The following is a 17,500-nucleotide window of genomic DNA, read 5'->3' as shown; positions in this document are numbered from 1 at the left end:
TAAACAATAACATACTTGGTTTTCCTGATTGTTCCCTCTATCCAGTTCGTTTCAAAGTCATAATGTTTGAATTCATGATGGTAATTAAAATTTAAACCACCAGCAACGAACTGAGCACAGCCCAGCCTCACTGTAGGAATTACATTCAGTTGTAAGCATAAACAAGCATACACAAGCATGTATCTACCTGAGATATGTGTACCAAGCCTTCATGTCGACCTCTTAAGCCTTCCATCTGCACAAAGCATCCAAATTGCATAATTGTTGTCACTTTACCATTGTAGATCTGAAAAAGAAAACAGTTTATAATTTTTCTAAAAAAATTTTCTAGTTCTTTTCATGGTCCATATACATGTAAACCCCACAACCTGGAACTTTCAAATACAACAAAACAATAACAAAAACAGTGCAATAACAATAACAACAATAATTCTTTACTTTCTGTGAACAGAACAACCTGTGAAGAGATATTCAAATTCTGCAGGCATAAACACTGCTAGGCCTCAGCCCCAGACCTGGGGCTAGATTTGTTACCATCTAACTTTAATTTCTTGCACCATTCCACAGGGATGGTGTTGAAAAAGTAAAAAGAAATCAATGGAAGAAGGATGTGAATGTTGCGGATCAATTAGTTTGAAATTGCTATGCAAATAAAGAAGGTCCCCGACTGTTATAAAACCAAGATGAATTAAATTTGGGTGATGAAGCGAATGAGAATTCCATACTAATAAACCTGTTATTCCATAGAAGCTGTTTCAAAAAGTTGGATGCAGAGGAAGGGTTTATGGAACAATTTAAGGAAGCCCATGCTACAAAGCACTCTTTCTAGAAAGTAGGTAGGGATATTGATAATTTCGAATAGTCAAGATTACAATGGTCGAATAACAATTAATCTACCTGCCACTTTCTGTAAGTAAAAATTCAAAAACGCTTTCCAGCTGGCTGTGTTGAGGGAAAGAAACTTCTTTATGCACATTATTCTTTGAGTTAACATTATCAATTTCAGGTCAGGAATTTTCAGTCCACCTTCTTCAATTTTGTGAAAATACATTGCTCATGGTTAGTGTTACAAAGCATCCCCTTTGATCATTACGAAGCATCCCCTTGGTCGGGATGAAACGAGCTTCGTAAGACAAACCACAAACAATGTATTTTCACAAGTAACTGTCAACTTTATTGTCAATTTTTCAATTTTGTTAACTACATGTAATACCAAGAGCTTAACTTTATCTTTGTCTTTTCAAACAAAGGAAAATCATAGCGGTAGTCTGTACAATGGCAAACAATTCTATAATTTGCACTTTTCCAATCAAGGTAAGTCCCCTCTAGCCCCATCCCTTTAACAAGTTCCTCAGAGATTTTAAGAAAGATTCAAAATTCAATTTGTAATACAATGAGTTGTTATATGTAAAAGTAAACCGCAAGGATTTTAATAGTTTTTTTTAACTCAGTTCCTTTGAGCTCTAAACTTTTCACCACCTGCTTATTCCCCAGCAGAAGGACTTCTGTCTCATCATAGGTTGATTTTCAAGGATATCATCTTGATTACATATGCACTTCGCCACCCACTGCAAGATCTCATCGATGGTTGCTTGAAGAATTTTAGGCACACTCCATATAGACGGCAGCTTTTTCTAGGCGTACAGTCCCTTGAGGGTGTTACCACAGATACTTTTGACTCCCTTCATCAACACTCATTTGTGCATAAGCGTGTGCTAGGTCAAGCTTTGTGAACACCTTGGATCCAGCCAGGGTGGAGTACAGATTCTGTGCTGATGGAAGAGGATACTGTTCATCATCAATCAGTTGATTGATGGTGCCTTTGCAATCACCACATAATCTGACCGATCCGTCAGCCTTGGGCATGACAACAACTGGGCTTGCCAAATCACTCTGCTTAACCTTGACAATGACCCTCTGCCTTCACAGCCTCTATCGATGCATATGGAACAGGGCACAGCTTGAAATATATCGAGATTGCCCTGTTACAAATCCGAATGTGTGCTTCAATTCCCTTCATACCATCATGCCCTTCTCAGAAGAGATCCACATGCTTGCTGAGAATGCGATCTCTTTACTCCCCTACATTTCGCTAAAACTAAAAACCTTGGTCCATTCCATATTTAGCTTCTCCAACCAATTACGCCCCAGTAAGGTTGAGAGACCTTGGACAGAATCTGGCCACATGTTCTTGATGTCTCACCAGAGTAGTTCTAGAGCTGCATATCAGTGTTCTGAAGTGCACAATATTTGAACTTCTTGCTGTAGGTGTCACTCCTCATGACGAAATAATCAGATAGCAATATTTCCATATTGCTACTCTCACCATTTACCACCACCTTACCGTGGTAGCCCCTACTCGCTTTGTCGCTGTCCTTAGCGTAGAGACCAAAAATGTTTAACTTATCTTCTTAACTCTGAGTTTCATCCTTCCTTTACCTTGCCTACTTGAAGTACCACTCTTACATGCCAACGTTATGTGCCCAATCTGCTATCTGGTATAGCACCTTGCATCCTGAATCTGCAAACCCAGGACAAGTGGCTACCACTGCACCACAGACACTTTACTGCACCTTGCTGACTATTGTTGCCTCTGTCACCCAGGCTGACTTTGTTAACCCAGCTCACGTTATTCATTGAACTTGCCCCTTCTGTTGCCGAAGCAGAGACCAGGCAAAACTCGCAGGTGTTCTTCTCTGCCAATTTTATAGAAATGGCCAAGCTTGGTGTATTAAGCAACTTGTTTTGAATTTTAACTTTCTTTAATCTGCAAACCAACCTGTCCCTTAATGCTTGATTAAAAAATTCGCCGTAGCTGCAATGGATTGATAACTTCTTCAAAGCTATAATGTAGTTCCTGATAGATTCATCTGCATCTGATTTTGCATACCAAAGTGAAACCTTGAGCTACTGCACGATATTATCCAACATTACCTTTTGGTTTTGTAGGCAACAACAGATTACTTAGCACTGCACAAACTTCCGAACCAACTTCTGCTCAGCAACACGTTGATTTGCAGCCATGTATTCCGAACCGGGAATCTCAGCCGGGCAAATGTGCACCTTTATTACATATTCACACTACTTAGTATACATAGATTAAATATGCTAATATGTCACAAATATTTTTACTCAATCTTGGAACGCATTAAAGCCACTCTAAATGCAATTACATGTGAATAAAGAAGAGGCTCTAAGTAGCCTACACTCATGCGCTGCCAGGTAATTTGTATTTTTGTTGACAGTTTAATAATAATAATAATAATAATAACTTTATTGTACACCACAAAAAAAGATATACAGGTGTTACAAGAATCTATTTGAGAGAAGTTGCTCTTTATCGTGTGAGTTCATTGACCTATACTTTTCATCTTTATTTGAAAGAATCTGTTTTTTTCGATGGGTCCATAGACCTGTACTTTTCAAAACAATTTGAAGGAAGTTCTTATTTTTTCTCTGGGTCCATTGAAATGTAAATTTCTCTCCTCTTTCTTCCAGTTTGCTGCAATTTCTGAAGTAGATTTATGCTTTCTTATTATTTCTGTCCTTTCTATATTTGATAATTCACAAAAACATCTAAGAAATGCAACCTTAAAGTTTGTTTCAAAACAATTAAATATACTTTGAACAATAGAACAAAAGAGATCAATAACAGAATCTACATTTGAAAATACTTTTGATACATTTTTTGGTTCAGAACCATTGTATACAGTACTGCTCAGAATTAACCTAACAGGGAATGCTGAACGGAATGCGTTACATATTCGTTCAATTTCCGTTCTCTTATCCGTTCTATATCTGTTCTATACCCGTTCCGAATCCATTCCAGCTCTGTTCTCTTGTGGTTCCATTGGATGCGTTCCATGTAACGCATTTACAAGAAAAAGAACGCGTTCCTTTGAACGCGTTCACAAAAACCAGGAACATTCACTGCGAGATGAAGATGGGTTGTAACTTCGAGTCAAGCAGTTAGTCTTTTCCTAAAACGAGGTTTTAGAGATAGAGATATTTAAAAAAAAACAGTTAACTTATTGCAGTGATCAATAAGATTTCTTTTTCAATTGTGCAAAAATATAATATTTGATTGTATACAAAAAGTGAGCAAAACAAGGACAAAAGATGACTTACGTATAAATTTGGCCTTGCGCACGGTATTGTTTGTCAAACGCTTACCGACAATACCCGAAGTTTATCTGTTATTTCTTTGTTACAAAGTATTTATCTGGAATAATATCGAAAACAAAAGCTTGTCTATTATGTCTGCTGTTTATTTTGATACTTTCCTTGTGTTGATTTTGCTTTGTTAGCGCACAGCACAAAGACAAAGTTGGTGGAGTCCGAAAATTTTTCGTTGGACGTGTTACATTTTGATCCGAAACATCACACTTTTAATTTCGTTTCTATCGTTTGTATCGCTTTAACCTTTCTATCGTTCGTTTGGTGCGCGGCAGCTATCGTTTGAAAGAATGGAAAAAAAGAAAGGTTTAAAGCGTTTTAAAGGTTTCGAGGGTTTAAAGTTTGTACTTTGGGTGAGAGAAATAGTCACGTATTGAGTAAAAATTGTCACGTGCTAGGCAACCAAACTTGTTTAGTGAAGCAGAACCAGTCAGTTGTTTTGTTTGCGCGCATTTCACGGCTAGTGGAATTTTAACGTGTATTTTCGGTTACACTGTATGTACAAAAGAAATATCTTACAGGAACGATTAAGGTGAAGGAAACCATTCAAACCGAACGAACCAAACCACAGATCAAACGATCAATTTATTTTTGGCGTGATGGTTAAAAATTTAGTGCAAAAACTAGTCGTGTAACGCTAGTTCTGGTTCTACAACTCTAAAAGTACTCATTGTCTGTGGATGAACAGTATTATCCAACTAATGCGTACGTAAATTTTCAAGCCTCTTTGGCCATATTGAGAAAAAGAAAATATTTACACTAACATCTCAATCCCGTTCACTGCAGCTGTTTTTCTCACTGATTGAAGTGCGGGTTTTTTTGTTTTGTTCTTAATTGAAAACAGAAAGATATTTTGAAGCTTTCTCTTTACCAGCTAAATGCACATGAAATGTACTTTCCATCTCCGTTTTCTGATTATTACAGTTTCCCAATTGTAGTCTTAAATTCAAGCGCTTAATTTAGCGGCCTTGAACACCAATCCCTTTTTTAACCGGGCCGGGTGTCAAGCGACACGCCCCTAATGCTAACAAATGTGGATTTCACAAAGTACACGTAAATCTCGCCAAGCGGGGACGTTCTCTAGAACGCGTTCCTGCAGATGAGAACGTGTTCTAGAGAACAGGTTAAAGAGAACTTGTTTGTTCCATATCCGTTCTGCCCCTGTTCCATATACGTTCTGCCCCCGTTCCAAATCCGTTCTGTTGCTGCTTCATTTCTCGTTCAAGTTTCGTTCTGATCACATTCACGAACGCGTTCCATGTTAGGTTAATTCTGAGCGGTACTGTACAAAAACGTGGTAAATCATCTTTTGCTTTGCATACCACTGGAAAACACCACTAATGCAGTAGCTAGAAATTCACATCAAAAAGCCTGTGCTGCTTTCCTTATTATCCAAAATGGCAGTTTTAAGCTGTTGTTTACTGAGAACCACATTACAAGATAAATTTCCCTGACATCTTGCTCTATGAATAACTTTTACATGGCCAGCGGCCTACGTTTAATTTCTTTAGAAAATCAGAAATAAAAACATATTTTGCTCGAGTAACATTTCTGATACATTGCTCTTCCATTCTCAATGATACTATCAACTGTTTGAGAGGTGCAATAGTTACAAGATTTTTGAGGTGGAAAAACAAATAGAATAAAAATAAACATCATTTAAGTGCTCCTAGGGTCTAAAATTTTAGTTTCGAACATATGATGAATGAAGAGTGCTTCCACTGTTGCTTTACATTTTAATAATGTTGACACATTTTAATCTCATAAGTAACAGATGTTTGTGCACATATATTCTGAAAATGTTGTACCAAATTCATTAATGAATCTATTTCAATTGAAGTACATGTTGCAAATGGGTCCCATACCTAATAAATCTCTGCCATGAGAGTAAAAAATTTTACACCTCCCATTAGGCAGACAGTATATTGCTACGGTGTAAAGTTCAAGTGTTAGAATATATATGCATGATAATTATCCATGAGAAAAGAATCAAAGGCAGCTAACACTGATATACATGTAACATAAGGAAAGTCTGAAATTATAGGAAGTGCACTATTTAGCAAACGACTATAACTATCACTGTGTCAACTGATAATTAAGGTAGCTTAAGTCATAACCATAACAGGCAAATCTGTCAAAAATAGGAGTCCCTGTTTGCATGATTGTGACAAAACTGAATACATATTATTCCCAAGGTTTATAATTTGAACCAAGTCAACTGAAGAGGTTATTGGATTCCTGAAATTTTAAACAAGTGCCAACAGAGACATTGCCACACGTTGTGTGCCTGCATTTGCCGTACCAAATACTTCAACATTACTGTATGGTACGGCAATAGTTTTAGTTGGATCAACAATTCCTAGACCTGGGTTGTTTGTACGTCATTTGCGAGTCGAATTAACTCAGGAATGTAAAAGCGATACAAATAGATCTTTGTAAAGCCACAGATGATTAATTTGTTACATTTCATAAATATGAACCAAACTTTTCAATACTGGCAAATAAATGGCCTCTAAGTAAACCAAAAGTAAGACAGAAAACCAGAATTTCCCCTTGAAGCAATTCCTCTAAATTCCTTTGCCACCAAATAAACAACGACTAGGCTGTATTGTTGAAAGAATTCCCCATTTTGACTTCGTCACATGCCCATACTGACAATAACAGTAGTTCTAAGAACAGTTCAGATTGCTAAAAGTCGGATCAGTTTTTCTCAGGTATTCTCAGTTTCGCTCAAAGCTGCTCTAAGGTTCTCAAAGATCACTAGGAGCTAGCTGAGATGACCGGCATGTTGATGGAGATCAGTTTGAATGACCTTTATGTCAATCCCCGCTCTCGTGCAAAGTGTTTATTTGTAACACAAATTAGAAAAAATATATATAATTTTCTCTTTAATGTCAACAAGTTACCTTTGGCTCCACAATCGAAAAAGATTTATTCTAACAGCTCGATCCGTACGACCCGGGCCGTACGACCACGACTGCAATCACAAAGTTTGAACAGTCAAGATGCGATGATTCGGGCGCGACCATGCACATCCAAGAGAAAATGACACATCTTAAGGGCTAGACTTTCAAAAGTCCTTCGTCTCGTGTAGATTCGCGTCCGAAAAATCACGCTTCGTTCGCCAAAAGATTTTCTCCCGGAATTCTCGTGAGGTGGAATTGTGGCAAGTCTACTTAAAGGCGGCAAAATACGAGATACAAAAACCCTCAACTTGGCGCGCAACATTGTTTCGTTGCAAGTTTGGGTAGATGTTTACCGTTTTTCACCTTGCACAATCAACTTGACCCGCAACAAAAACATTTGTTGCAGGTTGAAGAAAGTTGTTGCGAAAAGTAAAGCGCGGGTCTACTCTGAGCAACAAATTTTGGTTTTGTTGCTCCTTTTTCATCAAGCTCACAACTTGTCACCCAACAAATGTGCTCGTGTACTAGCAAATCAACCAATCAGCCCGCTGCATTTCTTCAACCCGCAACAAATGTTTTTGTTGCGGGTCAAGTTGATCACGCAAGGTGAAAAACGCGAAACATCGATAAAAACTTGCAACGAAACAATGTTGCGCAACAAGTTGAGGGTTTTTGTATCTCGTACCCCCCCCCGCCCCCCAACCCCCAATCCCACGTAAAGTTACAGTCTGAAAATGTATGCAAGCATAACTTTCCCTGCACTAATGTGACACGGAAAACAAGAAACGGAGGGCATTTTATACCTCATGCGCTTACTGCGCATGAGTAATTACTTTCGGAATTAGCAGCCTTTGGGGGTTGCTACTTTTGGTGAACAAAAATCGTTTACAAATAGACCTGGCGCTAGCTTTTTTTCCGAAATAAAAAATGAACAACAAAATTTAAAAAAGAACAACATTTTCTTTGCATTCCATATGTATGGCTTGTGTTTCATAAAAAGAACATAATGATAAATACAGCAAAAAACTATATGGAATTTTCAATTTCAATTTGAAGAAACGTTCCGGTTGTTACCAGTAATACCAAATTATACCGATTTACAGTAGTTCTTACATCGCTACTTCAGTGAATTGATGTCAAGTGCAAATGTATGTAAATTCAAGTGCTTTATCATGAACAATTTGTGACACTGCACAAACATATTATTGTAAATTAAAATTTTGACTATTGCTTGATAAAGTAATGGTTTACGGTATACCATTTATACCATTTAAAAAACTTGGTCTCGCTACTTTTGGGGGTGGTCGCTACTTTCGTGATTTACTAGCGGCCACAAAAATTGATGTTGGTTGGAACTTAAAAAAGAAACGAGAACTAGAGCTAATGATTGAATACCAAACAAAGGGAGCTATTCTCAGATCCAAATCCTGGTGGTACAATGAAGGCGAGAAAAATACTAAGTACTTCCTTAATTTAGAAAAAAGACATTGCAAACAAGGAACCATTACCCAGATTGAAATTAATGAGAGCGATTTCGTTGTCATGGACAAAGAAATTTTGAATGAATGTGTGTCCTTTTATGAAAGCCTTTATAGGTCTAAAATAAACAACAAGTGCCTTGCTGAAGATTTTTTCCGACAACTGAATCAAAACCACGAACAACAAAGAGCAATTTTCTTGCGAAGGACTGCTTAAAAGGGAGGAATGTCTGGAGGCACTAAAAACTATGTCTTCCGATAAAACACGAAGGAAAAGATCGTCTTCCCTGTGATTTTTATAAGGTTTTCTGGAGTGAATTGGATAATATTCTTATACATGTAAATGCTCTCAATTACTCATTATGATATGAAACAGGGAAGCTTTCTGTATCGCAAAGATGAGGTTTTGTGAAACTTATACCAAAAAAGAAAGGCAAACTTAAATTAGTTAAAAACTCGCAATTATTAATGCTGTTAAACTGTGATTACAAGATTGCGACTAAAGCCATAGCAAGCAGAATTGAAACTGTGCTTCCTAAACTTATGATCAGACAGGTTTTATAAAGGGCAGATTCATTGGGAAAAACATTTGTTTGATCGACAGTATTATTAAATATACTATTGCGAAAAACATTCTGGGACTTCCCCTTTTTCTTGATTTCGAGAAAGCCTTTGACATGCTAGAATTGTCTTTTATTTTTGAAGTTTTTTGGCTTAGGACCACAATTATAAAAATGGATAAATGTTTTTTACTTTGACATAGAAAGCTGTATTTAAATAATGGATGGGCGAGTAATTTCTTTAAACTTAATTGAGGAGTTTGTCAGGGCTGTCCCCTTTCACCTTACTTATTTGTTTTATCAGTGGAAATAATGACAGAAGCTTTTCGGAGAGATAAGAAGATCAGGGGAATATCTATAAATACCCATGAAACTAAACTCAGTCAATACACAGATGACACCACACTTACACATCCTATTAGATATTTTGGAAGTATGTCTGGCCATAGTCCTTGTGGATTGGCTGGCTCAAACTTTGTGCATAAAAAAAATTCAAATGGTGAAGTGAAAAAGTGAAAGCACTTGGAGTGTGGTTTAGAAGTTTAGAATAGATTTTTACAAGCGGTATCATTCAATGATGATGAATGACGAGGGTGTTTGCAACACTTTCAAAACTGAACACAAAACAACTACTGCAGTGATTCCTGAAGGCCTTACCAAGAAATTGCAGCCATTAGACATTTCTGTCAATTGGTCATTCAAGAACCATGTTTCTGAGGAGTGGGAGAAGTGGATGTCCGAAGGAATTCACACCTTTCACCGAAACTGGAAAGATAAGAAGGGCAACACACGCGGAAGTCTGCAATTGGGTAATTCGAGTGGGGAAAGCAGTGAAACTCACAGCAATCATGAATGGCTTCAGGAAAGCAGGAATTACAAGTGTTCCCGGTGCCAGTGAGGATGACGTGAGTGATGCATCTGAAATCAGTGATGATGAACAAAGCACAGCAACTCTAGATCCTGTCCTGGATGTGCAATTAATTGACCTGTTTCACAGTGACACTGAGGATAAAGACTTTGACTCTGATAGCATGAACTGATAGCACTTGAAATGAGCATTTTATTAAACATTTGATTGCCTTGTAAAGATGTTTTTGAACAAACAAACCGTCATGTTAGTGTAAATAATTTCAAGTATTTATAAGTATTTTAAGCAAAGAATGAGCATTTGTAGGTGTCGCAAAATGATTTTGTAAGTCGCTTTGGCTAGTCAAATTAAAAGTATTGTTGATTATTTCAAAACTGCAGTTGTTTTACCCTTCGTTGGAAAGTTGATCAATCGTCGGCTTTGGAAAAACTACACTTGTACCGGCTATCCACGGCCACGAGGGCTCATCATCACTCCACCTTTGTGAGTTCATGACTTTCTTTTGTTTTTGGGTGCAGGTTATCTGCTAGTGCAGTCAATCTGTTGAGTTTTTTTTTTTCAAAACATGGCCAATGTGGGTAATCTACTGCACGGGTAATCGCCCGGAAATTACGGTACCAAGTTAGTAAAATATTAGAAACAAAGCTCACTTGATATCCAATGGCGAAAAGTGAAAATGCTGCTGAAGACCATTGCTCATCCCTTTAAAGATTCCAGATATTTATTTTTGACTGCCTGTCTTGTTCATCCAACTGACGTTCCATTCTTGAGCTCCATGAGGGTATATTTTGTTTAAAGATCCACTAAGACACCATGCACATTAGCAAGACTTTCAATGCCATTGCAAGTTAATTAAATGTTCTCCTGTGTGCACCAGAGAAATCTACGCATTACCCCAGCCCCCTCAAACCTAAAATATGCACAGAACACTCTATGCAAAAAGACACCACTAGGCAGGGGAGTGACAGGCAAGACTTTTCATGACATGGAAAAAAAACCAAAAAAAAAAACCAGAGAAATGAAATGCAGATTCCGACTGGGTTTGGCAACCCAGTAACTATTGGAACTACTGGTTTGTTCGTTTTGGGAATTGAACCCGGGATACAAAACAATACAATACATACTTAATTGACTGCTCCCCACAGGGGCTTTTCAGGGCCAATGAAACACAATGAAATGACGCAACGAAACAACAACAACTGTTAAGAATCCCAACTGCCGGAGGCAAACCATTTGGCTATTTACAAGTGCAGCTGGGAAGTTGAACCAGGGACTACAAGGATCAAATTCAGCGAATGGTCAGAGCAAGTCTTGAACCCAGGATCTCCGGATCTCAAGGCAAGCGCCCTATCACTGGGCCACACTGCCTCCAAATTATTATGCGAAGTCCTCCTTAGTGAAGGGTCTTGCTGTGAATACAAAGAACTGTTCTCAGTTGGTTCCCATTTTGCTCCCTCTTGCAATCAACCCACTTCTTTTTAAGCCTTTTTGCCTTGGACGGTTATGATCTAAGAAAGGTATAGCGTGAAGAACTCACCAACACATGGAAAATACAAACACAATTTGTCCAAGGCTGGTGTATTTCTTTTACCACTAATCTTTAAAGTTGTTCTTGCTGTTAACTGACTTTCAAGCACTCCTAAATCAATCCAGGTGAAAACTTCATCCACGTTTTCAGAAAATGCCAATTCATTTGTTGCCATAAGGCTTACATGTTTACATAGTTTACATGTCTTGGTGAAGTTTAAAAAAGAATCAGTGCGTAAGATACTGCAGTAACGCAATAACATGTCACAGAAAACCCTTCTGCGGAAAAGCCCATATGTGGATGTAGCATATTCCATATTCTGAGAATGGTGCCCAATAACACAATAAAGATAATCCATCAAACCATAATTATGGAGAATAACAAGTGGATATCTTCCATACATTTAACAATTATCCTGCAAAATTGCACGGAATATCGCCTGATACTTGATACTGAGAAGGATATTATTTTATTATTCAACATATTGATGACAAAGCACAATTTTCTACGTATATTGGAAAAACTACCATTTTTCTCCGCGACACACACAAGAAAGCAGCGACTTATCTCGTTTACTTGGAATGGTGAATCTCACATAAAAAGAGAGAAAACTTGCCGATGAGCACTTTAACCATCATTTTGCTTGTTATTTTGGTTAAAATAGGGATATAATTTTCAACATTTAGTCGCAACTCTACATGTATTAGGACTATGTGGGTGTTTTTGTGTTTCAACGCTAAGAAATTTACAAAATGTTCTTAATGGTCATTTGATCAGTATTGACATGTACAGATTACCTCTTTTAGAGCAAAAGTCCTTTGCAAGTAGCACATACAGAGTGAATAGCTAAACAGGTAGATGTACTGTGTGGCAACAGAGTACTCAAGGGTAAAGTTAAAGTGACTTACTTGACTAACAACTGGAGAGGCACAGGGTGACTTCTCTTTTGAAGTAGAGCCATGATGGTTGTCTCTTGGTTGATCTTTTCTCTTACTTCTGGATTCACTTCCACTGTATCTCCTGAAAGTGTGGAATTCACATGGAATGAAAGTTAAAAAATTAATGATCATGCATTCACCATTCATTACAATGATCATTCATCAGTTACAATGACAATCAAGAGCGGTTAAGTAAGCAACTTAAGAAGTTACAAGTATGCCACTTAACCAAGTAATCAACTTAAGCAGTTGCAAACCTTTGATTATCGAAAAAGAACAAGTTGCTTGAACAAGAGGAGAGGCCCAAACATTCTGTTAGAGGAATAGTTGTTGTTTGTTTTAGAAGACCCAAAATCGTTTAATAACAAAGATTAGCGATAGAAGACGACATCAACTTGACTTAATTTTCATTAACCAAACTATCATCTCTGCTTTTAAATGCAGTAATTGCAGAAAGTGGTCAAGACCACAAGAATGAGGAACAGTTTCCAAATCGTGCTGTCTTTAGACCAAAAAGGTGTGGACTCTGTTAGAAACCAGCTTAATTAAGGTGGCTCGATCAAACCAGATTCAACAACTTGGAGGGAATGTCTTATTAAAAGGATTAACTCTGCGACATTGTGTCGCATAACTTCAATGTTTTGGTACCAAATGAAAAACCACTAACTGCCTAACAAGATGCACTCATTAATGTGACATAACAGGCACCATGGCAACAAAAAAGCTATCTAAAAGCGCCCTTTATCTTGTGTTCAAATGCTTAATATCTCAAAAACGAACTTAGTGACCCCACAGTGATTGGCAGGCTAAGATAAGTCTCTTTGCAAAGTTTAGAAAAAACATTCTCTGGAGATTCTCTTGTGTTGATTTGAGGCGTTCTGGGCTAGTTTTGAAATTTGCTCCTATCCTTCATTAAAAGAAGGATAGGAAGGAAGGAAGGAAGGAAGGATAGGAAGCAATTCAAAACTAGCCCAGAACAACTCAAATTGACTCAAGGATACAAAATGAAGTACCGGTAAGAGTACATGTAAGTATATTTCTTGTATTTTCCTTGCAATATGATTTTTTTTCCGCATTTTATGTTTCCCATGTAAACCCCAACAAGAGTTTATGTTGACTGAGCATTCAAATTATGTGTTTGGGTCGCCTGTGGATATGTTTGGATATAGCAGCGTTTCAGAACTTCAAACTTGCTCACTTAAGGAGGCTCAAGATAGTTTCTCCTTTTTTCAAACAAATAAACATATTCTGTCCTTAGATACAGTTAGGGTAATCATATCAAGACAAAATTTGGCCAGGGTATTAAGTACCCATCGTAGATTTCTATCTAAAATAACCAACTTCCCTAATATAAATTTAATGGATACCATTTGTTTTCTGGATGTAACAATTTGAGCCCCGTATTTCGGGGTCATCATGACTCCATTATCAAGAGACTAGTTAAATAAGGAAAGGTACAAGATAAGCAAAAATTAAAATAAACGGCCTAATCCGTTTGCACGTTCTATGTTGGTTTATGCATGCGAATGTATAACATTTCTTTAACGAGGCAATCAAATTTGCCACTACATTTCGTGATGGTGTGAAATTGCTCAATGAAGCGTTCAGGCGTTTCACTATTGTGTTGGAGGTTATAGTTTTTGTAAATCAAAGATGACTTTCTAGTGTGCCCTTCTACGCGCTTGTGCAAGTGACCACGTGTATAACCCACATACATGTACCCTGCATCACACAGGTTACATTTAAATTCATAGATGAGACATTGTTGCTATATTAATAGGAGTGGCCCAAAACCTCCTACAGCCCTTTTGCAAGCTATTGAAGATCTGAAAAGATACGATGACATTGTTATTACAAAACCGGATAAAGGGTTCGGTGTTGTTATGGATAAATCGGAATACCTTCGCCTACTATCCGAAGCGTCAATAAACGATACCAGCAAATTCCGCCTTGTCAACTCGGTGAGACCAAAAACCAGTATTACAACCCCCTCCTCCAGAAGGAAAAGCAATGTTTCTTAAGATCTCTGATGCTCACACGCCACTTCGCAACAAGAAAATACGAAATAATCCTTGGATAACATCAGACTTACATTGTAAAGAGGTCAATGTTTGAAAGGGATGAACTTAAGAAAATTGCCGCAAAAAATTTGAACTAGTGAAAATGGGCAGGCGTATAAAGTCGCTCGGAACGAAGCCATTAAATGTGCTATAGCTTCATATTACATTGCACAACACTTCACAGAAACTGTAGGTAATATAATTACGGAATCTTGGAAAGAGTTTCACATGATCTTGGGGAAAAATTCCCATTACACAGTGATAAATAATAATAAAAATCATGGATGAACCTTATTCTTCTTCAAGTAAAAGTAATCCATTAAAATTAATTATCACTTTACATTGTGGAGCAGCAATTAACTAATGATATTCCTGCTGTGGATATTAGCTTCACTGAATATATCATTCACCCCTACACAACATATCTTTCCTGTAATGAAATTAATATTAATGAGGTGTCTAAAATAATTCAGTCATTAAATTCAAACAAGGGCAGTGGCCTTGATAGAATATCATGCAAGGTATTGAAAGAAGCTCAACCAGTTATTGCATCTTCATTAAGACTTGTCCTTAATCTTTCCATTAAGAGCTGTATATTTCCAGAAGACTGGAAAACTGCAAAAGTAACTCAGGTATTTGAGGAAGGTTATGTGTGACCCAAAAAAATTATTATCGTCCTATATCTCTTCTCACGATCACCAGTAAAATGACTGAAAAGGTTATCTTTAATCAGCTTTATAACTATCTAACTAAGCATAATCTTCTGGCAGATTCACAACATGGGTTTCGACCTATGCACTCAACTCTCGCTGCCTTACTCGAAGCTACAAATGTCTGGTATTTAAATATTGACAATGGTCTACTGAATGGTGTGCTTTTTCTAGATCTGAAGAAAGCTTTTGACACTGCTGATCATAATATTTTTATTCCTTGAAAAGTTTAAATATTATGGAGTAGAAGCACCTTCACTCTTCTGGTTCACTCCTTCTCTTGAAGACCCTAAGCAACAAACATGCATGAATAGCTCTTTTTCTAACTCCTTTTGATAACTTGTGTAGTCCCTCAGGGACCTGTACTTGGGCCTTTATTATTAATTTAAATTGATGACCTTAAATCCGGCTCTCTCTCACATGCGTCAGAATGTATGCCAATGATGCATGACCTACGATGTCTGCAGTTGACCCGTACATGTTACAGTTTAAATTAAATCATGATCGTGAGGTGGTACAATTTTGGCTTCTTGCCAACAAGCTTACTCTAAATACTAAAAGACTAACCCCGAGGTCACATTGGCACTTAAAACTATCCTGAAGCATGCTTGCTTGTGACGTCAGTTAAGCAATCAGTAGCAAGGGCTAGAGTTTTAAGCAAGCATGATGTGGTCACATGCACTTCAGTTCAAGTTGCGCGTTCGTTGAAAATGGATGAACTATTTCCCAGACTAGTTTCAATTGTTTCTGCTGATGAGGAAGGCGAACCTCTTTTGTCTAATCGTACAACTGTTCTTGGAACAGTTGCCTGAGCAGGATTACAAGAAATATTTTGAGGAAAACCTTTGACGAATTTCTGTGCAGATGTAGAAGCTAAACTAAGAATTGGTAGCTTGCGTTGCTTGTTCGGAATGGGCGATGACCTGGAAGCGTCATAAGGCGAAGGCGTCCTGAACATATTTGAATAGAAATGATTCACAGCTCTGTAAGACAACAGCAGAATGAAGTTACGTTACACCTTTAATCAAACCTTCATTACGAAAGACCAAGCTGTAAAATTACCACCCTCTTCCTTACTGGTCAGCTTTTCATGAAATGTTTACCTAGCACAGTTCAAGAGCACTGCGAGCGCTCTTGAGCTGAGCTGTGTGGATCCTGTGATGTTTTAAGCAAGCAAGACACGCCATTGCTTGGTCGGTCACACCTGTGACGAGCTAGGAATGTGTTAGGTAACCAAATATTGGCCAAGCAAGCAAGTGCGAATGTGACCGCAGGGGGTAAAAGTAAAGAATCCGATCCCACCAACGCGTCGGTCAACACACCACCAACACACTACCGACGCATCGGCTGACACACACTACAGACACGTTGGTCGAAATACTTACTCTTTAGAATTTTGTTATTTCTTTCAACAACAACTTCACTTCAACTTCAACTTCTTTCAAGAACAACTTCATAAGGAACGACGAATACATGATAGGCAAATAGGTGCCATTTTAAAAATGAAACACTAGTACCTACATGTAGGTCTTCTCGATGTTTTGGCAAGGGTCGGTTACCAAAGCGGGGAGTTAATTTGCAAGTCGACCGACTTGCTTATTTTTGTTCATTATAAAGGATTGGGAAGTTTAAACTCTTTATTGATCATTGACATTTAATATGTGGTGGCTCCTAAAGGAGTCGTTTGTAATTGCAATTTCACTGCAGTGGAAACTGTTCAGCGATGCCTTTCAGCAACTGCTCAAATGCTCGGTCTTTTCCGAAGTTCGGAAACCAGGTGAACTCATCCAAGTAGGTGGGTATGTATTCATACAGGGTACCACACATCCACTTCAACTTCTTCTTGACCAAAGCCCACAGGCCTTCGATGGTGTTGGTGTGTGACCACTGTCGGGGTCAACAAAGTTCTTGGAATGATTTACTGATACATGGATATATCCTAGCTGGTTGAGTGGTATGTATGGAGTGAATTGATCTGAGTAGATGACAGTTCCAGGTTCGATATGTGTAGTGATGACAGGATGAATAAGGGTCTCTCTAGTGACAACTCAATGTAGTTGACACCATTAGCATCTATTTGCAACTGTCTATACTCAACTATGTCTCAACGTCTAACTAAGTGTACTGTCTGCGGACAATCTGGTCAAAGAAGAATCCACTGTTTAGTGATGTGCCGTTCTTATAGTGGCGACAGTCGTAAATGTGATTGTGAGCAGCCACCAGCTAAAAAACCGAAGACCAAAAAGGGAAGGAGGGCAGCAGAAAAGGAGCAGTCG

The 17,500-nt window shown here is 38.0% G+C and overlaps 1 protein-coding gene across 1 annotated transcript in view; it reads right to left on the bottom strand.

Moving 5' to 3' along the window:
* Positions 1-17,500, bottom strand: part of LOC138012425 (ATP-dependent RNA helicase DHX8-like) — a 220,691-nt gene that overhangs the window by 137,301 nt on the left and 65,890 nt on the right. Inside the window, exons 8-9 of the mRNA XM_068859193.1 lie at positions 12,425-12,536; positions 188-286 (exon numbers count right to left, since the gene is read on the bottom strand). Of these exons, the coding sequence (XP_068715294.1) occupies positions 188-286; positions 12,425-12,536 (211 nt within the window). The remainder of the gene's footprint in view (positions 1-187; positions 287-12,424; positions 12,537-17,500) is intronic.

Source organism: Montipora foliosa, chromosome 8 (assembly GCF_036669935.1).
Source record: "Montipora foliosa isolate CH-2021 chromosome 8, ASM3666993v2, whole genome shotgun sequence".
Lineage (NCBI taxonomy): Eukaryota > Metazoa > Cnidaria > Anthozoa > Scleractinia > Acroporidae > Montipora > Montipora foliosa.
The sequence above is the reverse complement of the archived record's forward strand: the minus strand, read 5'-3'. Positions and strand labels throughout refer to the sequence as shown.